The sequence below is a fragment of the Nomascus leucogenys genome, chromosome 22a (assembly GCF_006542625.1).
Source record: "Nomascus leucogenys isolate Asia chromosome 22a, Asia_NLE_v1, whole genome shotgun sequence".
Taxonomy (NCBI): domain Eukaryota; kingdom Metazoa; phylum Chordata; class Mammalia; order Primates; family Hylobatidae; genus Nomascus; species Nomascus leucogenys.
The window spans coordinates 68110494-68135541 of NC_044402.1; the positions used below are offsets into that span (position 1 = coordinate 68110494).

General features: G+C 37.4%; 1 protein-coding gene across 3 annotated transcripts in view; it reads left to right on the plus strand.

Annotated features, from left to right (window-relative positions):
• LOC100604697 (24-hydroxycholesterol 7-alpha-hydroxylase) overlaps positions 1-25048 on the plus strand; it is a 103370-nt gene that overhangs the window by 1573 nt on the left and 76749 nt on the right. Inside the window, exons 2-6 of one of the 3 annotated variants that reach the window (XM_003254213.3) lie at positions 9135-9270; positions 11716-11830; positions 13339-13488; positions 14825-14918; positions 20190-20297. In XM_003254213.3, the coding sequence (XP_003254261.1) occupies positions 9135-9270; positions 11716-11830; positions 13339-13488; positions 14825-14918; positions 20190-20297 (603 nt within the window). Of the gene's footprint in view, positions 1-9134; positions 9271-11655; positions 11831-13338; positions 13489-14824; positions 14919-20189; positions 20298-25048 lie in introns of all 3 variants that reach the window. The other 2 variants (XM_003254212.3, XM_012508861.2) reach the window with 2 other exon arrangements.

Consider the following 25048-nt stretch of genomic DNA (forward strand, 5'->3'; position numbering starts at 1 on the left):
AACATTCTTGTGTGTGTGTGTGCATGTATTGATTGTGTGGTTGTACATTTTGCAATTATCTGATTGTTTACTCAGAATAAATTCCTAGGAGTAGAATTGCTGAGTCAAAGGACATGCACACTTACATTGTTTATATGAATGTGTCATCTTTGGAAAAAGATGTATAAATATGCAATTTTTATTTTCCATCGACTGTATGCAATTGCCTAACTTCTCAAATCCTGGGCCACACTGAATACCATAATTCTTTGCAATTTTTGCTAGTCTGATAGATGAAAAATTATATCTCCTAAAGAAATACTCCTTTGTCTCCCACAGCCTTCCTTATGCATATGATCTTGATAATTTTTAAGGAACTGTTTTTTTACAAGCTTGTGTCAGAAGACTAAATATTTGTGAGGTCTCTGTTGCTTTCCTGATTAAACAAAACAAGTTGTTGCTGGACTCTGTGGCTCACACCTGTAATCCCAACGCTTTGGGAGGCAGGGGTGGGAGGATTGCTTGAGGCCAGGAATTTAAGACCAGCCTGGGAGATAAAGCAAGACCTCATCTCTACAAAAGCTAAATAGAAAAATAAAAAATTTAATCTGGTCCAGTGGCACATGCCTGTAGTCCCAGCTCCTCGGGAGGCTGAGGTGGGAGGATTGCTTGAGCTCAGCAGTTCCAGATTCCGATAAGCTATGATTGAGCCACTGCACTCCAGCCTGGGCAACAGAGCGAGACCTTGTCTCTTAAAAAAAAAAAAAGAATATGACTGCATTATTTGATGTTTTACTACTAAAAGCTTTTAAGGTTCACTCTTGCTTCTTCTTGTACCCTTAATCTCAGCAGTATGATTAAAAAAAAAAGCCAGGGTGCTCCCACCTTTGGTGCCAGGGGAGATTCAAATCACACAAACCCTAACCTTCATGCAGGAAGGCTCACACCAGCCTACCCTCTAACCACAATAAAACCCTAAGACTTGCCTCTTTTCACTGTTTTCTCAAGTCATTTTCAGATCAGCTTGAGAGGACTGCCCTTCTTTCCCCAGAGAAGTCTCGTTGTGTATGAAATAAACCTCTTCATACCCTCTCGGTGTGTGGTGTGTGTGTGTGTGTGTGTGTGTGTGTGGTCATTGTCTTAACATCCAAACCAGATCTTGGGTGGGGGTCCATTCTGAGTTTTCGCAGTGGCTGCAACAGGTAATCGGTAGACTTGATGCGAAATTGCATCTAAATGGCAACTGCATAAGACACTACTTATGGCGTATTGAACATTCAAGAAAAAACTTCTAAAATTCCATCATTAGCTAACACTCTCAGCTTCTCATGCTCCTCTAGAAGACTGAGAAGAGACAACATTGGTGACCACAAAAAAATCTTCCCATTATTTTTATTTAATCTTTGAATAGATCATGCATTTATACGATTCAAAAAATTGTAAATATAAAAACTACAGGGAAAGTCCCTTCAACCTCTTTTTCCCTTCCACCCAGTTCTCACTCCTCACTCCCAACCTTGGCAACTGTAATTCATTTCTTATATATTGTTTCATAGTTTCTTTAACTGTATACAAGCAAATAGAATTATAGATTTTTATTTTCCCCCTTATAAGCAAAATGTGTCATATTATTCACGCTGTTCCTTTGTCAATAGGGATTAACTCTTTACATATTACTACATATAGAACTTCTAATTCTTTTCTTTGAAGATGCATGGATATGGCTACATTTATTTAATAAGTTTCCTCATCGATAGACATGTGGTAGTCAGATTTCTAAGATAACCTGCAATGATCTTGCAACGATTCCCTTGTGTAATCACCTCCTTTTGAGTGTCAACAAAACCTAGTGACTCACCTCTAATGAACAGAATATGGCACAAGTGATCTGATGTTACTTCTGTGATTAGGCTTTCATCTTGATAGCAGACTCAATGCCTTCCTAGTTTGCACTCTTCGATGATGAGAGCTGTCATTATAGAGAGGCCTACAAGGCAAAAAATAGAGGGAGGCCCTGGCCAACCCCAGTAAAAATCAAAGGTCTTCAATCCAATAGCCTGTGAAAAACTAAATTCTGCCACCAGCGGTGTCAGCTTGGTAGTGAATACTACTACCCGAGTTGAGCCTTGAGATGGCTAGAACCCAATCTTTAGTTACGAAATTCTATTACAACAGAAAAACCCATATTGCAAACCTGATACTTTGTACTTTATAATTGAGACAGGATTTTGTTTATGCTTCAAACTGCCTGGTTATATCAGTCTTTTGTTTATTAGAATTTACCATTTTTTAAGCATGAGACATTGATAAAATTTCTGGCACTCTAAGAGAGTTATTTTAAACATGTAATAGTATAGACAATCTGCAGCTATCTAAAAGTATCTGTTTGTTGACACGATGGAAACATTTTTTTTAACTTTTACCAACTGTTTTAATATACATCAAACAACCTGCATTAATCCTTTTAGTCTTTTTGATCTACCCTGTGTGCATCTTAATCATTTTCTTGTTGTGCCAATATTGTTTGCATAAGAGTAGGTTTATAATTTATGTTTTTTTATTTTTTTATTATTATACTTTAAGTTCTAGGGTACATGTGCAAAACGTGCAGGTTTGTTACATATGTATACATGTGCCATGTTGGTGTGCTGCACCCATTAACTCATCATTTATATTAGCTATATCTCTTAATGCTATCCCTCCCCCCTCCCCCCACCCAACAGCAGGCCCGGGTGTGTGATGTTCCCCTTCCTGTGTCCAAGTGTTCTCATTGTTCAGTTCCCACCTATGAGTGAGAACATGCGGTGTTTGGTTTTTTGTCCTTGTGATAGTTTGCTGAGAATGATGGTTTCCAGTTTCATCCATGTCCCTAAAAAGGACATGAACTCATCCTTTTTTATGGCTGCATAGTATTCCATGGTGTATATGTGCCACATTTTCTTAATCTAGTCTATCATTGATGGACATTTGGGTTGGTTCCAAGTCTTTGCTATTGTGAGTAGTGCCACAGTAAACATACGTGTGCATATGTCTTCATAGCAGCATGATTTATAATCCTTTGGGTATATACCCAGTAATGGGATGGCTGGGTCATATGGTATTTCTAGTTCTAGATCCTTGAGGAATCGCCACACTGTCTTCCACAATGGTTGAACTAGTTTATAGTCCCACCAACAGTGTAAAAGTGTTCCTATTTCTCCACATCCCCTCCAGCACCTGCTGTTTCCTGACTTTATAATGATGGCCATTCTAACTGGTGTGAGATGGTATCTCACTGTGGTTTTGATTTGCATTTCTCTGATGGCCAGTGATACAGAATGGGAAAAAATTTTTGCAATCGATTCATCTGACAATGGGCTAATATCCGGAATCTACAAAGAACTCAAACAAATTTACAAGAAAAAAACAACTCCATCAAAAAGTGGGCGAAGTATATGAACAGATACTTCTCAAAAGAAGACATTTATGCAACCAACAGACACATGAAAAAATGCTCATCATCACTGGAAACATTATTTGAAAACACAGTGTCCCAAAGTGTACTAGGCTGAAGTTCGGTATTTTGCAAAAATATTCAATAGATAGTTTAAGTAGATTTTTGGAAAAATATTTGCTCAATAAAGCATCATTATTTTTCAGGTTCTAATGAGGGAAATGGTGTCTACCTCCCACCAACAGGTGTAGAATGTGAAATTCTGAAAATGTGGGCATAGGATCTAAATGTCAAGCAGCCCCCAAAAAGACAAAGTTCCCTACATTAAAATAGATAAATTAGACAACTTCTGCAGTTTGTCTACTTAAACAGCTCTTGGGAAGGGCACCTCCTTTAAGCCACGCTAAGCGATATTTGAAGTCTTACCTGTAGTCATCTATGTTGAGTTAAAATCTACTTTCTCTTATATTATTAAAGCTGTACCAACTTTGTTTTGGTTAGTGTTTGGATGATACCTATTTTTCTATCCCTTTCAATTTTTCTGAGTCTTTATATTTTAACCCAGACTCTTGAAAAATAAAAGATAGATTGAACCAAATGAAAATAAAAATACAACATATCATAATTTCTATCACTATGCACTTATATTAGAAAAGAAAAATCTGAAATTGATAAACTTTCAAGAATCATCTCCTTCTAAGAACAGAGTAAAATAAGCCCAAATAAAGCAGAAGGAAGGAAATAGTAAAGAACAGAAATCAATGAAGTTGAAAATTAAAAAAAAATAAGGAAAATCAATGAAAGAAAGAACTGGTTTTTTGGAAAGACCAATAACATTGCCAGACTTCATGCAAGACTGATAGGGAAAACACCAATGACCAATGTTTGAATGAAACAGGGAATATCACTGCAGACATCAAAAGGGATGATAAGAAAATACTATGAATAACTCTATAAACATAAATTTAACAAGTTACATAAAATGGATCAATTCCTAGAAAAACATATTCTAACAAAACTATCCAATATACAATACATAATTTTAATAGCCCTACACTATTAAGGAAATTGAATTTGTATTTTGATAACCTCCCAAAAAGAATTCTCTATGCCCAGATTGTGTCATTGGAAAACTATACCAAATGTTTAAAAAAGAATTAACTATGAGTTCCATTTCTTCCAGAAAGTAGAAGACAAAGGAACATTTCCCAGTCTATTTTATGAAGCTGGTATTACCTTGATATCAAACCACAGATAGTACAGAAAAAAACTACAGACAAATACTACTTATGAATATATTAATAGATATAGAAATAACAAAATATCAGCAAATAAAATTTATCAGTATATGAAAAGAATTACCAAGTGAAGTCTGCCAATCCACATAGGCTGCCGTATTAACAAGCTAAAGAAGAAAAAGCACATAATTGATACAGAAAAAGCATTTGACAAAATTTGATATCCATTCCTGATATCCATTCGTGATATCAGGATTCATGATAGAGGGAAATTTCCTAACTCAATAAAGGACAACTACAAAAATCCTACAGTTAACAGGACACTTAAATGATGAAAGACTAAATACTTCCCTCATGTGACTGGGAACAAAGCAAAGATCTCTGTTGTCACAACTCTTATTCAGCATAGTGCTGAAAATTTTAGCCTGTGCAATAAAGTAAGAAAAGAAAAGAAAATACATATAGATTCGAAAATAAGAAATAAAACTGTCTTAATTTGCAGATTACATGATTGTCTATGTAGAAAATCCCAAGGAGTCTACAAAAACCTCTGGAATAAATACAAGGTATACATAAAAATGGCAATTGTTTGGTTACATACTAACAATGAACATGTGGAAACCAGAATTAAAAATACATTACCATTTATAATAACTCAAGAAATATTTAGGTATAAATGTAACAAAATGTTTAGAACTCGTATGCTAAAATCCACAAAACATTGATGAAAAAAATCAAAGATCTTAAGGGAGAGACATACTGTGTTCCTGATTGGAAAAGTCAAAATATTAAAAATGTCATTTTCCTCCAAACTGATACCCAGGTTTGATGCAAATACTATTCCCAGCAAGATTTGTTGTAGATATATACAAGGTTATTCTAAAATTTATATGGAAAGGCAAAGAAACTAAAATACATAAAACAATTTTGAAAAAGTAGAATAGAATGAGAGGAATCATTCCACTCAATTTCAAGGCCTATTATTAATCAAGATGATTTAGTACTGGCAGAAGGATAGACACAAAGATCAGTGGAACAAAATAGAGTATGTAGAGATAGATCCACACAAATATGCCAACTGATTTTGGCAAAGGTGCAAAAACAATGAAATAAAGATGGCCTTTTTAAACAAATGATGATGGAGCAATTTGATAGCGTAAGCCAAAACAAACAAACAAAACAACGACAAAGAACCAGCCCCAACACATACAAAACATGAATTTCTACCTAAGTCCTATATCTGATATAAAATTAACTCAAAATAGATAACAGACTTAAATGTAAAACATAAAAATATAAAACCTGTAGAAAGAAATATAGAAGAATATCTTCCTAATTTGGGATAGAAAATAGCTCTTAGACTTAACACCAAAAGGACAGTTCATAAAAGGAAAAACTGATAAATTGAACCTCATCAAAATTAAAAGCATTTGCTCTGTAAAAGAGCTCATTAAAAAGATTTAAAGAAAAGCTACACACTGGGATAAAATATTTATAATATAATATATTATATATATAATATAATATTTACAAAATAGAATATTCAGATGGCAAATTAGCACACGAAAAGATGTTCAACATCAATAGTCATTAGAGATATGCAAATTAAAATCATGAGATACTACTACACATCTATCAGAATGGCAAAGATAAAAATAGCAACAACACCAAATATTGGTGAGGATACAGAGAAACTGGATTACTTATACATATAGTGGAAATATAAAATGGTACAGCCACTCCAGAAAACACTTTCCCAGTTTCTTAAACATCTAAACACGCAGCCAACCATATGACCTGGCAATTGCACTTCTAGGAATTTATCACAGAGAAACTTAATGTTTACATAAAAACCCAGATACGGACGTTTATGGAAGCACTATTTATGATAGCCCTTAACTGAAAAGAATCTCACTGTCTTTCAACCTTATTCATTTTTATTGTTTTTATTTTTAGAGACAGTCTTGCTGTGTTTCCCTGGCCAGAGTTCAGTGGTGCAAATCATAGCTCACTGCAACCTCAAAAACTCCTGGGCTCAAGCGATACTCCTGCCTCAGACCCCCAAAGCAGTGGGATTATAGGCATGTCTAGCCCAGCCTTCATAATGTTTGAATAAACTGTCGTACATTCATACAGTGGAATACTACTCAGAAATATAAAGGAATGAATGATTGATACACACAATTTGGATGACCATTCAGAGAATTACACTGGATGAAAAGCCAGTCCCCAAAAATTGTATACTAAATGCTTCTGATTATATGACATAGTGAAATTCAAAGTTATAGAAGTCGAGAACAGATTAGTGGTTGCCAAGGATTAATGAGAAGGTAGGAGTGAGAGAAACAGTTGGGGGTGGCTATAAAAGGGCATCATTTAAGATCTTTGTGGTGATGGAAACATTCTGTATGTTGACTGTATCAATCTCAATAACTTGGCTGTGATACTGTACTATGGTTTTGCAAGATGTTAATACTGGGAAAACAGTAATGGATACGTAGGCTCTTTCTGTAGCATTTCTTACAACCGCATGATAATCTACAATTATCTCTAAATAAAAAGTTCAATTAAAAAATATACAAGCACCACTTCTTTTTTTTTTTTTTTTTTTTTTTTGAGGCGGAGTCTCACTCTGTCGCCCAGGCTCGAGTGCAGTGGCGCAATCTCGGCTCACTGCAAGCTCCGCCTCCCGGGTTCACGCCATTCTCCTGCCTCAGCCTCTCCGAGTAGCTGGGACTACAGGCGCCCGCCACCACGCCCGGCTAATTTTTTGTATTTTTAGTAGAGACGGAGTTTCACCGTGGTCTCGATCTCCTGACCTCGTGATCCGCCCGCCTCGGCCTCCCAAAGTGCTGGGATTACAAGCGTGAGCCACCGCGCCCGGCCTACAAGCACCACTTCTACAACATACCGTGTGTGCCTGCCTTTACTTCGTAACACTGAGGCTGCTGACATTGCATACAAAAAAAGAACAAAAGGAAAGCAAGTAAAACAAACACAACAACAAAACCCTGTTACATAATTTCTAACACTGTGCATGACCATCTTTCACTCTGCAGTTATATTGCAGTTACTTTAAATGCCTCACATCAACAATTATCTCAACTGCTGATTCAATGTATTTGAATGTGGTTAGTCTACACTTGTGGCCAGGTGCTTATAGATGTCACAAAAAGCTACCTACTAATGGGAAGTTAAGAATTCTCATTTGCACAAAACTTTAACAATGAAAATGAGTCATCTTCTAAGTACTGGTTAACAAACAATTACAGATAGGAATGTTGGAAAGCAGTGTAGATGTCTGGATCACTAATGTAAAAAAATGGGACTTCATTTTCTGGTGGCTTAATGATTTTTGGGCCTGCAAGTTGCCTAGTAGCACCCAACACTGTGTTGCAGGAGTAACCATGTGCCATCTCTTGGGAGGTATAGAAATGACTAATACTGAAGTAGTGACGAGCATAAATTATGCCTTGAGATATGTATAATGCTGTAATGGAATATGAAAGTATGGTGATTTCTTTTGATGATAGAGTCATGGAGAAGATTGTGGTTTGTTGCCCACATTCATAATTGAAGAAACTGCTAAATTATACTTAGACGCCAATAAAAATGATGGCATATTTTTTTCCCAACAAGGTCATAGACCCCTGCTATCGAACCCTGTGCTACAGTATGTTCACAGGTTGCTAAGAGAGGTCTGATAAAGAGGGGAAAATTAATGATGTAGGAGAGAGAGTCATAAATGTAGAAGAGAGAAGGCAAGAGTGTAGGATCCATAACACAAATGGAGAAGTGTTGACATTTCACAAGGGCAGGAACCTCCATCCGTGTTAAGAGGAGGGAAGGCATGGAGAATGGGTGCAAATGTATATACCTTGCAGGATTTAGTAGCGAGAAACTGAGACTGCTACTTGATTGCTCCATTTTTCCAGTGAGTTACAAGGCAGGGACACTATGTCAGAGTGGAGAGGTTGGGTAGGTTGTACAGGTGAAATAGTCATTTTGAAAACTAGGAAAGTGAACAGATTAGAAAAGTGTATAGGATTGCAAGACATTGTTGAATAACCATGGATTTCCCATAAACCAGTTGGCAATTTTGAACATTTTTGCTGAACAATTTTCAGCTATAGGTTGCTTATAAGTCTACTGATACCTTGAAAACAATGTTTAAATGTCACAATGTTGATATAATTTCTAATTATTTGTAATTATTATTTTCTACTTATTTCATACTACAAGAAAGGAAGCTACAAATAGGCAATAAAATGATCAAAGGGAACATTACATATTAGGACAGAACAAATTAAAATGTATATAATTCAGATCTGGCTGAAACAATCAAAATTTATAACTAATTACCAAATATAATCATAATAATTTTTCTTTTGACTATAACTTTAGCATTAGGATTCTTGAGGAGAATGGTCTTAAACATGGCTTAGGAATGCTTACTAATATAATCTGTGTTTGTTTTATTTCAGTGTGGACCAATATTTACAGTCTTTGCTATGGGAAACCGAATGACCTTTGTTACTGAAGAAGAAGGAATTAATGTGTTTCTAAAATCCAAAAAAGTAGATTTTGAACTAGCAGTGCAAAATATCGTTTATCGTACAGGTAAACAATATTTTCAGATAGTCCATTCGAAATCCAACATTGGAATCCAGGAGTAGAATAGTTTGGCCATTGAAATGCAAATGAATGGCAGCCTAATACATTTGGATTTGAATTAGACACGTGAAAGTGAAAAGGTTACCTCACTGATGTTTTCTTTAGAGAATATTTGGAATCTGTATCATGTTACAGCTTCCAGGATGTCACTAACTCTGTTCCACTGCTGTGTATACAATGTTCTACAGGGTACAGCTCTTAGACTGGTTGCATGTTACTCAGTCCCTGAAACTAGAATACCATGGCTTAGTAAATCCTTTACAGTGGCGTTTTCTGACAAATTTTATAGGGCTGTTATGGTAAGTGGGAGCTTGACTTGCCGTTTCACAAATCCTCCATCTTCAGAGACTACCAGATTGTACAGTCAGCATGCTTCCAGTATGGCTGTCTGCCTTCATTTCTTCCTAGGCTGCAATTGTTTGTACTGGGGCCATGTGTCCTCCCTGGAACGCAGAGCTGGTTCAATTTGTGTCTGGTTCTTTTTTGTTCTTTCACAATGTTTTTGCTTGCTTCTATTCTCTGTGGCGTCTTTCTCTCTGTTTCCCTTTTTTCTTCTTTGGTTCCTTTTCATGTAACCTTTTGTGCATTTCTTGCCATTAAGACAAGCAAGTTTGTTTTAAAAGCTACCAGTAATCAATAGAATTATATATATTTTTTCTTCTTGTATGCGTGATCATCACAACCTGGTGGTGAAATTCTTTGATTATTTAGTGCTTCTTGATACTTGGACTATGGAATTTTAGATCAAATAATATAAATATTTTGAAGGCCTTTGATCTGTAGAGTCACATATCCCTTCAGAAAAATTTACTAAGTTACCTATCAGAGGTGTATGGAAATGATTGAGTTTTTTTCACCTGAGCCTCCTCTGGGGACTTTCATGCTTAAACATTTTGTTGAACAGATGAAATATATTAACATTTATTCTTGAGTCAGCTTCCCATCCCTCCCATATAGTAGATGTATGCTACTATACATAGAGAAGATGTATAGTAGCATATTATACATACCAGTATAGTATATGTATAGTAGCATGGTATACATACTATACTGGTATGGTAACATAGAGAAGATGTATGCTCAGGAAATCTAAAACCTGTTTTTCATTAACTTACACAAAATGTATCTTACATGTAATAGGATGATGAAATACAAAATTAAAACTTAATCTTTGAAAAAGTTACTTCAATAAAATGACAACAATGGACACAGGGGACTACTAGAGGGAGGGGGTTGGGTGGTGGGGGCAAAGGTTGAAAAACTAACTATTGAGTACTGTGCTCATTACCTGAGTGATGGGATTAATCATGCCCCAAACCTCAGCATAACACAATATACTCGTATAACAAACCTGTACATGTACCCTTTGAATCTAAAATAAAATTCAAAATTTTTTTAAAACAGAAAAAGTTACTTCAAGGTCAATAAAACAAGATAAAATAAAAATATAAAGAAATGAGTAAAAAATAAACCACAATTTCTAATTAGGAATGTGTGTTGTAGAAGCAGCATGAATACTAACATAAAGAAAATAGTGGGCTCAAAGCTATTCATGGGGTTAGGAAAGGCCTCCTGGTGGAAGTAGTGTTCAAGAAGACACTTGAAGGACAAATAGAAATTTGCAGGAGAAGTTGGAAGCTCATAGGTATAAGTGTGTGGGATTTGGTGGGAGTAGATATCAGTATAATAAAGGAGAACATTCTGAGCAGACAGAACAGCCTCTGAAATGCTGGGATATGTAAAATATCTGTTTTTAGTGTATCTGCACTGTAGATTTGGAGGGAGAAGGGCTGAAAATACCAGCTCTCTTAATCACCCATTTATAGATTATCCCTTAAAGTGAATAGATTTCCATTATCTCACAGAATACGGTGAATCTTTTTTGTTTGTTTTGAGATAAAGTCTCTGTCGCCCAGGCTGGAGTGCAGTGGTGTGATATTGGCTCACTGCAACTCCACCACCTGGGTTCAAGCGATTCTTCTGCCTCAGCCTCCCTAGTAGCTGGGATTACAGGTGCCCGCCACAGCCAGCTAATTTTCCTATTTTTAGTAGAGACAGAGTTTCACCATGTTGGTCAGGCTGGTCTGGAACTCCTGACCTCAAGTGATCCACCTGCCTTGGCCTCCCGAAGTGCTGGGATTACAGTTGTGAGCCACCACATTCGGCTGAGAATAGGTTGAATCTTTATCTACTTTTATTTATGGGAGGTGACCTTATGTGCTGGGAGGACTTTGGCTGTAGTCCCTGCTGACAAAATAATAGTAGATATATATTGACTGTGTGTTTCAAGGAGTTGTTGCTTATTTTGAAAATAGTTTTCTTTGTTCATAGCATCAATTCCAAAGAATGTCTTTTTAGCACTGCATGAAAAACTCTATATTATGTTGAAAGGGAAAATGGGGACTGTCAATCTCCATCAATTTACCGGGCAACTGACTGAAGAATTACATGAACAACTGGAGAATTTAGGCACTCATGGGACAATGGACCTGAACAACTTAGTAAGGTAAATAGATGCATTAGTATGATTTAGTCTTGCTTTTTGTTTTAAATAAAAAAATGGAAACCGATACATTGGACTTCAAACATTGTCAGGTTGATTAATGAAATCTACCTAACTAGGCTATTGAGAGATTATTTTAATCTTTTAAATTATTTTTTTTTGAGACGGAGTCTGGCTCTGTCACCAATCTTTTAAATTCTAATTCAGTTTAGCATTTCTATTTCATGGTGAGCAAACAAGCCAATACAGTCATTGTAATACATTTCTCCTTAGTCATTCCATACATTTGTGTATAAACTACATGGATTTTCTTCTTATAATTTTCATACTTCCTTTAGAATTTTGATGAAACATTCAGTGCAATTTGTGATTATTAGAATGAGAGGACGTTGAGAGGATAGGGGAGAGAGTGGAATCATAAAGTGGTGAAAAAGGTCCAGGAGATGTTTGTGTTACTTAACAAGTGGCTCAGGCAAAGTCAGTGTGGGCTTCAGGACTGAGCCCCAGGGTCCTCTATTAAGGGAGATCCCGAGAGAGAGGGAAGAGCAGCAGACAGAGTCAGCCCGATTCTGAAGCTTTCTGGAAAAGTTAAAGTCAGGGCATGGGAGCCATGAAAAAAATTTCCCACATGTATAAAGAGATTTCGTAAGTTGAAGTTACCTGAGTCACATTGCCATCTCAGCAGGAATCCTGGAATGCCCAAGGCAAGATTCAGCAGTTCAGACTCAAACAGAATGACAGTGAACATTCTGTTAGAGGTCCAGTAGTAGGGGGTACAGGGGGGACACAGAAACAAATAACCAAATTAAAAAATGTGCTGAAGCATACCCAATATCTATAACAAAATGAAGATATTGAAATGAACAAAATATTCTTGGGTATTTTTGAAACTTTGGGTGGAGGAGATTATGAAGGGATGGTAAATAAAAATCAAATAAACAATATTAAGTGTTTTAAGGCATGTTAACAATATTTTATATTCTTTATCTTAAGTATGCTACAGTAATCACTTTATTCTCTTAATGGTAAAACTTATTGATGATATGTACTATATTTCAATGGGCAATAGTTTGAATTTATGAGATCCTGTGAGAAATTAGGAAATTTGGTGACTAATATTGCCCTGATTCTTTGTTTTTGTTGTTGTTGTTGTTGTTGCTGTCTAAAGGCATGGACTATATCTTAGCTACTATTATTTGCTAAATAAATTATTGTTGAATTGTATTAGATCAGTTTATTTATTATTTCATATTTGTCAGAGTCTAATATGCTTGTTTAGAAAGCATTTAAATATCTTCAGATAAATCAAACCACAGTTTCAGTTCCCCCTGTATTATCTTGACCACAGTAAACAAATATCAAAACTTCTTAAGAGTGACTTTTTCCCAAGATAATCTGTCACCTGTTATCTGCTCCCCATATATCGCTATAAAATAATGCCCTGCTTTGTATCCTTTGCCTTTCTTCTTTGGTCTTTGGGTCTGACTTTCTGTGTGTTTCTGTGTTTGTAGACATCTCCTTTATCCAGTCACAGTGAATATGCTCTTTAATAAAAGTTTGTTTCCCACAAACAAGAAGAAAATCAAGGAGTTCCATCAGTATTTCCAAGCTTATGATGAAGATTTTGAGTATGGGTCCCAGTTGCCAGAGTGTCTGCTAAGGTAACAGTTGTTTCCTATAATTAATTCATTGACCAAGCTTCTCTTAGCAATTCAACACCTCTCATTTTTCTGTAACAGCAGTTTAAGTGGAAGAGAAGCCATTTCTTATGACCTGTTTGTTTTTGGTGGCTGTATGTGAATTGAAGGAGGACCAAGGAAGAAATATGCTTTTCTTATTGTGATGATCAAAAACAAAAGAGAGAAAGAGATTGATGGGATTAAGAATTTATTTTGAGGCCTTTTATCCCACGTACAGCTTTTTATTATTGCACTCGTTGCTACAGTTAAGATTCCTGCTAAATCATCAACCTGAGTAGTCTCAGAATCAGACACTGTGCTCCTCATTCTCTCTGAGGCAAACATGGGCGTGGTTAAATGCATTTCTCACAGTTGGTTCAGACAAATGTTTGTAAAATGAGGCACATGCAAAGTAACTGCATGATTTTGAAATTTCTTGGAAGAGGCTCTATGTCTTTCTCCATCTGGGTTGCTATAACAAAGTATCATAGACTGGGAGGCTTATAAACAACAGAAATTTGTTTCTCATTGCCCTGGAGGCTGGAGGCCTGAGATGAGGGTGCCAGCATGGTCACATTCTGGTGAGGGCTATTTCTCATTGCCCTGCAGGCTGGGGGTCTGAGATGAGGGGGCCGGCATGGTCATGTTCTGGTGAGGGCTCCTTCCGGGTTGCAGACTCCCAATTTTTCACTGCATTCTCATGTGGTAAAAGGGGCAGACAGACTCCCTCAGACCCTGTTCATAAGGCTACTACTACTCCTTTTCATGAGGGCTCTAGCCTCATGACCTAGCTACCATCCAAAGACCCCCACCTCCTAATGACATCACCTTGGGGGTTAGGATTTCAACATATAAAGATTTGGGAGAGACACAGACATTCAGACCATAGCCTACACAGACCATTCATCTACAATGGTGACTGTTCAGACAAGATTTAGAAGATAAGAGCCAGTTTGTTCTTCCCGGCTTAAGTCAGCGATCGGTTCCGTGCATTGGGTTTTCATCCTCCTGCAACTTACAGCAGCCGTAGTAAAGGCAGACCAAGCAAGTGTGGGTTCTGCCTTCTTATTCAGTGCCAACCCAGTAGGACTCCAAAGTTTTATTTACAAAAGACACTAAAATGCAGTTGCTCTGCCTCCCCAACTGTCTTTGTGGACTAATCATTCGAAAGGTAGACCTTCCATGAAATTATACCTGAAAATGAAGAATAAATTTGGAGAAATAATTTTAATTCCACAGACATCCCTTTTTTATGCTATGACCTGTTATTCCTAAAGTGCTTTCCAATTAATTTCTGTATATACTTTTTCTCATGTAGAAACTGGTCAAAATCCAAAAAATGGTTCCTGGAACTGTTTGAGAAAAACATTCCAGATATAAAAGCATGTAAATCTGCAAAAGATAATTCCATGGTAAGTATTTCTTACCTTTCTTTTGCTAATGTAAAGATTGTAATAAATTATGGTTGTTAAAATATATTTTGCTAAAATACATGAGATTGATTAGATACCATTTTTGTGTCAACCACTGTACTGGACATGTTGAGATACATTATTTCACTGTTACATCATCACAACAACCTATGTAGAAGAGGTGTCCTATTCCACATAAGAAAAAACCAGAGACAACGAGCAAAAAATACAATTCCAATGTTCTGTATTGATTTCTGTGTTATCATACAGTTGGCTGTGTCAATAGCAACAGGTGAAAGTAATGGCAAATTAAGAAAAACAAAGCTCTACAAAATAGGCTTTGTTGTTGATGCCACTACCATTAGTTGTTTCTTCAGATGCAAGGAGGCAGAATAGTATAATTTAAAAAGCCAGGAACTAGGAACCTGTGCTCTGTTACTCCAGATCTGTGGTTCTTCAAATGTGGCCCATAAACCAACAGCACCAGCATCACCTGGGAATCACAATCAGAAACTCTGCAGTAGGCCAGGCATGGTGGCTCATGCCTGTAATCCCAGCACTTTGGGGGGCCGAGGCAGGAGAATTGCTTAAGCCCAAGAGTTCGAGACCAACCTGGGCAACATAGCAAGACCTGGTCTATACAAATAATGATAAAAAAAAATTAGCCAGGTACGGTTGCACACACCTGTGGTACCGGCTACTCAGGAGGCTGAGGTGGGAGGATCACTGCCTGGGTCAAGGCTGCAGCAAACCGTGATTGTGTCCCTGCACTCCAGCCTTGGTGACAGAGCGAAATCCTGTCTCAAAAACAAACAAACACACAAACACAAACAAACACCTCTAAGGTAGACAATCTGCTTTAACAAGCCTTACCTTCGGTTCAGATGCTTTCTAATGAATGGTTCTCACCTCTGCCTCTCATTAGAATCACCTCCGGGAGCTTTTGAAAACTGCCTGAGGCCAGGGTCTGCCCACAGAGACTGGGTTTCATTTGGTCTGGACTGCCTAGGCTCAAATCCAGTCACTGGTTGTGTAACCTTGGGCACAGTACCTAGTCTCTTGGCCTCAGTTTCTTCACCTCGTGAAGTTGTGGGAATTAAATGATTTAATTTTTGTAAAGCACTGAGAACAGAGGACTGGATAGGAGCTTATCATTGTTACCATCATTTAAAAAAACTCTTCAAATATTTTTATATTTAAAGATGGCATCAAAAGTTTTTGTTTTTAGTTAAATAGCAAATATTATCACAAACAGCTTTGCTTAAAACTAGAAAGGAAGATGGCCTTAGGAAAAAGGACTTGTGAATGTTTAGGTATCTCCTTCCTGAGTAAAGGGAATAGGAAACCATACTGGAAGGCCCTTCATTGACAAACTGTTTCAGCTAATATTTTTGTTTTATGAACAACCCAGACAAACACACATGTTCTTTGCATTATTTTCCAGGACTTAGGGGCAAAAGCACATGTATATAAAAGATGTACCCAGATAGATCTGTAATCTATGGGCCTAGCAAATAGAGTTTTTAAATTCCCAGTTAAAATTCCCTACCAAGGCTGGGTGCTGTGGCTGATGCCTGTAATCCCAGCACTTTGGGAGGCCAAGGCAGTGGATCACCTAAGATCAGAAGTTCGAGACCAGTCTGGCCAACATGGTGAAACCTCATCTCTACTAAAAATACAAAAATTAGCCTGGCATGGTGGTGCACGCCTGTAATCCAAGCTATTCAGGAGGCTGAGGCAGGAGAATTGCTTGAACCTGGGAGGCGGAGGTTATGGTGAGCCGAGATTGCGCCACTGCACTCCGCCTGGGCGACAGAGTGAAACTCCGTCTCAAAAAAAAAAAAAAAAAAAGTAAAATTCCCTACCAACAATACCTCTAGAATAGCATTTATTTTTCTTACTCTGAAGAAATGAGGTATTTTTAATCATAGGTACTCTTAACTCCCTATTTGTATTAGTCCGTTTTCATGTTGATGAAACAGACATACCCAAGACTGGGCAATTTAGAAAACAAAGAGGTTTAATGGTTCCACATGGCTGTGGAGGCCTCACAATCATGGTGGAAGGCAAGGAGGAGCAAGTCACATCTTACATGGATGGTGGCAGGCAAAAGGAGAGAGAGCTTGTGTGGGGAAGCTTCCCTTTGTAAAACCATCAGATCTCATGGGACTTATTCACCATCACGAGAACAGCACTGGAAAGACCTGATCCCATGATTTGGTTACCTCCCACTGGATCCCTACCACAACATGTGGGAATTCAAGATGAGATTTTGGTGGCTTCATAGCCAAACCATATCATTATCTGAATAAAAACAAAGTTTGAATTCTGCTGAAGCTAATCCAGTGTTTAAAACTTTAGGAGAGAATTCAACTTGAACATCCACGAGCAGTTTAACTTTATTTTTTATGTATTGCGTCTCTGTTTTCCTCTAGCAGTGTTCACACTGAGCTTGTGTGTGTGTGTGTTTTGTGTGGCATTTTTTTTTTTTTTTTTTTGAGACGGAGTCTTGCTCTGTCATCCAGGCTGGAGTGCAGTGGTGCTATCTCGGCTCACTGCAACCTCTGCCTCCCAGGTTCAAGCAATTCTCCTGCCTCAGCCTCCCGAGTAGCTGGGACTACAGGCACATGCCACCACACTTGGCTAATTTTTATATTTTTAGTAGAGATGAGGTTTCACCATATTAGTCAGGCTGGTATCAAACTCCTGACCTCGTGACCCACCTGCCTTGGCCTCCCAAACTGCTGGGATTACAGGCATGAGCCACTGTGCCTGGCCGAGCTTATGTTTTTATACTGATATTAAAAAAAAAAGTGTGAGCTAAGAAGAAATTTAAAAGATTTTATTGTCTTCAACTGCATAAATAGATTTCAGTGGCCTAGTGAAGCAGAAGACTGAGTAGAAGTTGAGTTTCATTTTTAAAAAATATATACACATTTTATTCCATCATTAATGTAAAATGTGATTTCTTCCATGTTATTTTAGATATATCTTAAACTAGTGTTTTTCATTTAAAATTATGACTGTGTCACAGAGTATCAAAATAATGAAATATATCTATAGGATTTTCATGAGGTATAAACTTTGTCCTGTGACAACTTACATTATAAGTATGATAGAGACAAGCAGTAAATGAAATTCATATCTAAACTATTTTCAATTCTGCTAATCCATTATTACAAAAACAATAAGAAGACATTAGCTAACATTTTTGGGGTGCTTACCTTGTGCCAAGCATAATGTTACACATTTCACAAGTAATTTCTTATTTATTTTCACAGCTTTAATACCAGGAAAACTGAGGATGTTAAACCCAGAAAGCTAGGGATTAGAGTAGTTAATCTCTTGAAAAATTACATGCTTTAGTAAATAATAGCATCAGTCTCTATTTTATAATGTATTTTATATGCTAGTGATTGAATAGTTTTTTTTTCTGTGTCATAGTATCTGAAGCAAAGCTACTATGCTGTGGTACAATGCAGTTCTCCAAATCCTTAATATAAGAGAGTTGTGATTTGTGTCTCTGAGGGGGCCAGTATAGCATAGTGGCTTAGAGTGTGGGCTCTGGAGTCAGGGCTAGACTCACAGGGTTGGGATCCTAACTCAACCACCTTCAAGCTATATGTCCCTGACAAAATTCCCTAACTTTATTGTGTTTCAGTTTCCTCATATGCATAATGGTGAAAATAATAGTATCTGTGGGGAACCATAGACACTGGACCCTATTTGAGGGTAGAGATTGGGAGGGGGGAGAGGAACAGATAAAAACAATTATTGTGTATTAGGCTTAGTACCTGGGTGATGAAATAATCTATAACAAGCTCCTGTGACACAATTTTACCTATAGAACAAACCTGAACTGTACCCCTGAACCTAAGAAAAAACAAACCCTGACAAATAGAGCCAGGGAAGGTCTTGAAGAGAGGGTTCTCATGCTTGAATGTGTGATTAAAAAAAGAAAGAAAAGAAAACTCTACAAAAACGACAAACCTGCACAAAGGCCATCACAGCCTACACAGTAATACTTCTACAGGAACACCTTTTTAGCAACTGGCCTGTCCAATATTGTTATTGATCTTTGTAGACAAGGATAATGATTGCACAATTATGTAATCCTTCTCATTTTTTCCTTTAAAAATCGTTGTCTTCCTTTAACTCTCTGAATACGCACATAGTTTACTATTGCATGCATATTTCCATCACCATGCTGTATTCTCAAGTAAACATCTTTTCTTAAAAATAAAAAAAAGATAGTATTATCTGCATCTTAGAGTTATAGTGAGGAGTGAAATGGGTTAAATACTTGCAATACACTTAAAACAGTACTTGCCCTTAGCAAGCAGTGAGTTGATATCAGCTCCCATTATTTCTATCACCTAGATATAAGTTATTTAAGATTAAAAGTAGATGAGTAACTTAATGAAAATGTTACAGTGTCTGAATTTTTTCCCATGATGGGGAGCCATCACTGGCACGGACAAATCTGGGGAAACCGCCCTATGAAGAAAATACTTTAGTGGGATTTGTTTGGTGACTTGGGAACATGTCTTGCGTTGGGTAGCCTTGGATGGGGCCCTGCCCTGAGCTGTCACTGTTCAAGTCAAATGTCAGTTCTCTGTATGGTTTTAGAGTATTGTGGTATTTATAATATTCTGGCTTGGCAGTTCTGTCTCCCATGGTGAATGGGCTGAGAATCTGTATGGTGGATGGGGGAGTAGTTTTCTCCTGAATGCAACAGAGATGTGTGTTTCTCTATTGCTTGCATTTTCCTAAGAGCAGAGGTTTATAAGACAGGGATTCCAGGGCAGTGTGGAGGGCAGAGATAATCACACACGATTTGCCAATTCAGTTTGGTAAAGTAGAGATCCAAAGTGCATTTTACCCTCTGAAAGGTTTTATTTTAAGCACTTTTTAGGTACTAACTCATTTAATTCTCACAACAATCCTATGAAGTAGGTACCATATTATGAACATTTTATGGATGAGGACACAGAGGCACAGAGAGATTAAAGTAGCTTGTTCAAGGTCATCCAGCTCTTAAATAGCTGAGCCAGGATTTGAACAAATGCAGTGAAGCGGTCAAGCTCCAGAATCCCTACTCCTAATTACTACAGTAAGGACATAAATCCTTTCACATGCCTCAAACTGCAAAACCTGGGAATGGCAGAAATGATCTCTTTCATATTAAAGAAAAATGCATGATCTCTTGTTTATTAACATCAATATTTGTCACATAGCTGTGGTTTGGCAATGTTTATTTCTTTTAAACAGACATTATTGCAAGCTACGCTGGATATTGTAGAGACAGAAACAAGTAAGGAAAACTCACCCAATTATGGGCTCTTACTGCTTTGGGCTTCTCTGTCTAATGCCGTTCCTGTAAGTATATTAGTAAAGTATGAGTTACATTGCTCTCCACTGTCCTTTCATCTTTTTTTCCTTCATTTCTTTCTTCCATTCCTTTTTCCACTCGTCACTCATTATGGAAAAGAAAAAAACTACAGTAGATTTGGTTGTGAGATAAAAACCAAAACTGAATGCCTAATGAAATCTGATTAGGTTACAAAGGAGACAAAACAGATCTCAAGCAAATTCTGTCCTCTGAAAGGCAGTGAGTAACAGGATGAGGGAAAAGCTTGCCCTTTGGGGCCAGTTGTAGACAACGTCTGTTTATGGAGCACCTTTTGTATGTCTGCCAATGTGCTCAGTCTTGATATCGAAAAGATGAATAGGGATTGGCCACAGGCTTTTATTGGAAAGAATAAGTAAATGGATAGTTTCAGGTAACTTGGGCTTGGATGCAGACATCCCAATTCATAGTTGTAGACTGTCATGGTGGTAATTTAAATTTTCTGTGCCTCCATTTCCTAATAAGAGATAATGTACTATTTTACCTAATAAGGGTAAAAAAAAGGGATAATGTACATGAACCTCCCACTGTGGTCTTAGAACTTGGGTGCTCAATAAATGGTAATTCTCATTTCTCTACAAAGTTGTTATGAGGATTTAATAAGATAAGCCTAGATGGTATCAGTGAATATTAGCTCTTTTTCTCCATTTGTACCCATTCTCCTTCTGTGTGCCATTCCTGTTTGCATTGTTTAGCATTATGGTCATACAAGCTTCCGCACGAATGGTGCTGGTGAAATTGGAACTTTCAACACTTCTAAAGAGAGGCAAGACTTAAAAAAACTGTGTTTTTTTTTTGTTTTTTTTTTTTTTGAGATGGCATCTCATTCTGTCCCCCAGGCTGGAGTGCAATGGCGTGATCTCAGCTCACTGCAACCTCTGCCTCCCAGGTTCAAGCGATTCCCCTGCCTCAACCTCCTGAGCAGCTGGGATTACATGCATGAGCTACTGGACCCAGCTAAACAACTGTTTCTTTTAAAATCTGTCTTGAATTAGATTAGAGCCATGAGATTTGTCTGTCACGTCATGTTCAGTGCAAATAGTTTCCTGGGCCAGGAGGTTCTCACATTAGCCTAAGATGCTACTTATATTATCTGAAATTAAAGGGTAACTTTTTACATATACTTGTTTTCTACTAAACAGGAGGATTTAACCTATCCATAATGATATGTGTGGGCATTTTTATTCCTTTTTCTTCTAACAAATACAAATGAGGAAGATGTTTAAGTATTATTTATTTAGCCTTACTTTTATAAAGGCCTAGGTAGTTAAAGGCTTTCTCAGTCCTGATATTCTAGTTTCCCTTAACTTGTTGAAAAATTTACTTCATAAAGAGAAGAGATAGAAATTCTGGCCTCTTTTCTCAAATGTGTGTTAGCCAGTGTGATACACATTTCATCTGATATGGTCAAGTAAAAGTAGTCTAAACCCTTCCCCTTCTTTATGTACCTATAATATTATTCTCTGGTTTTTCCTTAAATAATATTCTTGGAAGCTGATTAAGCTATAGCAAAATTGAAAAACAAACATCAAACAACTCTCAAAGTAGCAACAAAACAGGCACTCCTGTCAAAGAATTATTTCTCAATATCTTGTTAGAAACATCCCCCGGAATAAAGACACACAAAGCCCCATTGATCTGACACAGGCGAAGTCAGTTCTTTGGAATTTGTTCTTGGCACTGGTCTGAAAGGATTTAAATCATTCATTTCAGAAAGAAAGTGTCTGATGATTAGAGAAGATTCCATCGCACTGGCTCTTGCTGGCACCTCCAAGAGGCAGCCTGGTGAGCAGGCAGAGATCCTGGAGAGGCTTTAGAGTCAGATCCAAAGCCAATTCCCAGCACCGGGTAACAGTGGGCCAGTTGTTTAACCTGCCTAAGCCTCAGTGCCCTTATCTGTAAAATGGGATTAATGCTATACCTACCTTAAAGGGTTGTTGTAAGGATTATTTTGGTAAGAAATGGATCGTGGCTAATAGCACCTGGTTCAGCATAGGTCTTCAATAAATGCTAGTTTTCTTCCCTTACAAAAATTATCTCCCTAGTTTCAGTCAATCATTACTTTCAATGGCCCATTAATACTGAACATAGGCTTCCAAATATTTGATGGCTCAAAGGCCCCAGAGTGGGAATATCCACTGCTGTTCTGGTTTGGTGACCTTTATTGCTGCTGAGAATACCAGAAGCCCTGCCAAAGGTGTAGGTGGTGGGGCCTGTCTTTTCCTGGAGCCCAGAGTGTATCTATATCTCCTCTCTCCTACTTTGTACTCTGCCTCAAGGCCCATAGGACTCAGAGCTGAGGCTTCAGATGGGTTAGGCACTGGGTCACTAGGAGGCTCCTTTATGGCCCAAGATATTAACTATAATTTATGAAATTATTTTTATGGGAAAACCATTTCTAAGTTCAAGAAATTTCTGACTGCCAAATGATTTTTTTAGAAGATTTCTCCAAACCAATCACAAAGCTGACATTTTACCTTTTTTATCTGCTGCATCTCTTACATTCTTTCTAAATACTTTCAGTAGCAATTGCTACCCCATCCCACTCTCAACTCCCACAGCATTTATTTTTTGTAACATGTGTTTGCTCTCTCACTGTCTTGTACATTTCGTTCATTTTTCTCCAATATGTATTCATATGCCCAACTAAATGTGAAAATACTTTGGACAGGAATTATCTCCCAACGTATTTGTGTTTACCATGATTGGTAGAAGACTCTCTGGCATGGTATAAAGACTCCATCAAAATCTCTTTTTGAATAGATAAATCAGTACCAAAGAACACACTCAATTTGTCTTCTGTTTGACACAGCAAAGATACAGAGCTTTCCTCCTTGCCCTTTCTCTCATCTGTTCTTACCTCTCCAAAACAATGGAATGACATTGTGGTGGCTGCTTCTGCAGTTCAGTGAGCTGAGTGGCCCTTCTTCTTCTTGCCCATCTCTGACCATGGACTTGAACTGTTTTACAAAATACTAATTGGTACTGTTGGGAGCAGTTTTCTACCCCTTTCCCAAATGTGGGTGCACAAAGACCTCAAGGTCACTTATTCTTGCTTATTGATGTAGTAATACATATAAACTTTTATTAACTCTTTATTTTATATGCCTTTTTATCTTTTAAAAATACTTTGGCTTTTTTAAAAATAGAAAAAATTTTTAAAAACAGAAATCTGTTAAGGAAAAAGGAGACATTAAAAAAAAAAAAATGGCTCACGCCTGTAATCCCAGCACTTTGGGAGGCCGAGGCGGGCGGATCACAAGGTCAGGAGATTGAGATCATCCTAGCTAACACGGTGAAACCCTGTCTCTACTAAAAATACAAAAACTTAGCCAGGTGTGGTGGCGGGCACTTGTAGTCCCAGCTACTCAGAAGGCTGAGGCAGGAGAATGGTGTGAACCCAGGAGGCAGAGCTTGCAGTGAGCTGAGATCGTGCCACTGCGCTCCAGCTTGGGCAACAGAGCAAGACTCCGTCTCAAAAAAAAAAAAAGTAACAGCCATTTGTAGTTTAGCTAAATTCCTTATGTTTGTCATTTAAAAAGCAGTATCCAATTTTATTGAATCTCTAAAGCCATATTTAGGCACATACAACTATGAACATCTGTTTTGCATAACTGAAAATCTAATATGGCTTTGCTCCGTGTACCCACCCGCATCTCATCTTGAATTGTAATCCCCACATGTAAAGGGAGGGACCTGGTGGGAGGTGACTGGATAATGGGGACAGTTTTCCCCAGGCTGTCCTTGTGATAGTGAGTGAGTTCTCATAATATCTGATGCTTTAAAAGTGTTTGACCATTTCCCCCACCCCCTTCTTCTGACACCATGTAAGATGTGTCTTGCTTCCCATTTGCCTTCTGCCATGATTGTAAGTTTCCTGAGGCCTCCCCAGCCATGCAGAACTGTGAGTCAGTTGAACCTCTTTTGTTTATAAATTACCTAGTCTCAGGGAATTCTTTATAAAGCAATGTGAAAACAGACTAATACATTATGTATTATCACTATTTTTTTCCCCAACATGAACTCTGACCCTTCAAGTAAGATGAAGTGAGTATGGAGTAGTTATTAATTGAATTCAATAATTTAGCACTTTTATCTGTAGTTAATAGTAGAAAGGGGGCCTGAGTAGAGACAGGACAAGATAGTTCTCTGAGCATCTGTTTCATCATCTGTAAAAATGAACTAGATAATCTCTAGGATAAATCTTGCTTAATTTGGATAATACTCCTGAAAGAAGGCCTCTAAATTGAGGACCCTTGGTTCCCCTATTCACCTTGTTTATGTAAACAGTACCATATTTATCCTTGCATTATCAATTTAAAGTTACAAAGGGAAAAATAATGAACAGTATTGAATTTGGCTTATTTGAGCACTTCTTTTCGGACAATTGCTCTTCCTCTTTTGACCACAGAGGGGAGTATTGGTATTATTTAAAGGTACATAATGTTTCCTCACAAAAGAGACAGACTAAATTTAGTCAGAGTATTGCATGATTCATTTAAGGACCAATTTTCCTAGATGAAATCTCTTTCATAATAAATGTATTTAGAAAAAAATGAAAGTGAAACCCACACTTCTTTGGATGATTTTATACAGGTTTTCTTTATTATGTAACCTAAGAATAGAAGCAAAACTATTTACCTGAGGAGGAAGTTGATTTTTAAGATGTAAAGCAGTATGATTTTATCTTGTAATACCATAACGAGGAAAGATATGAAAT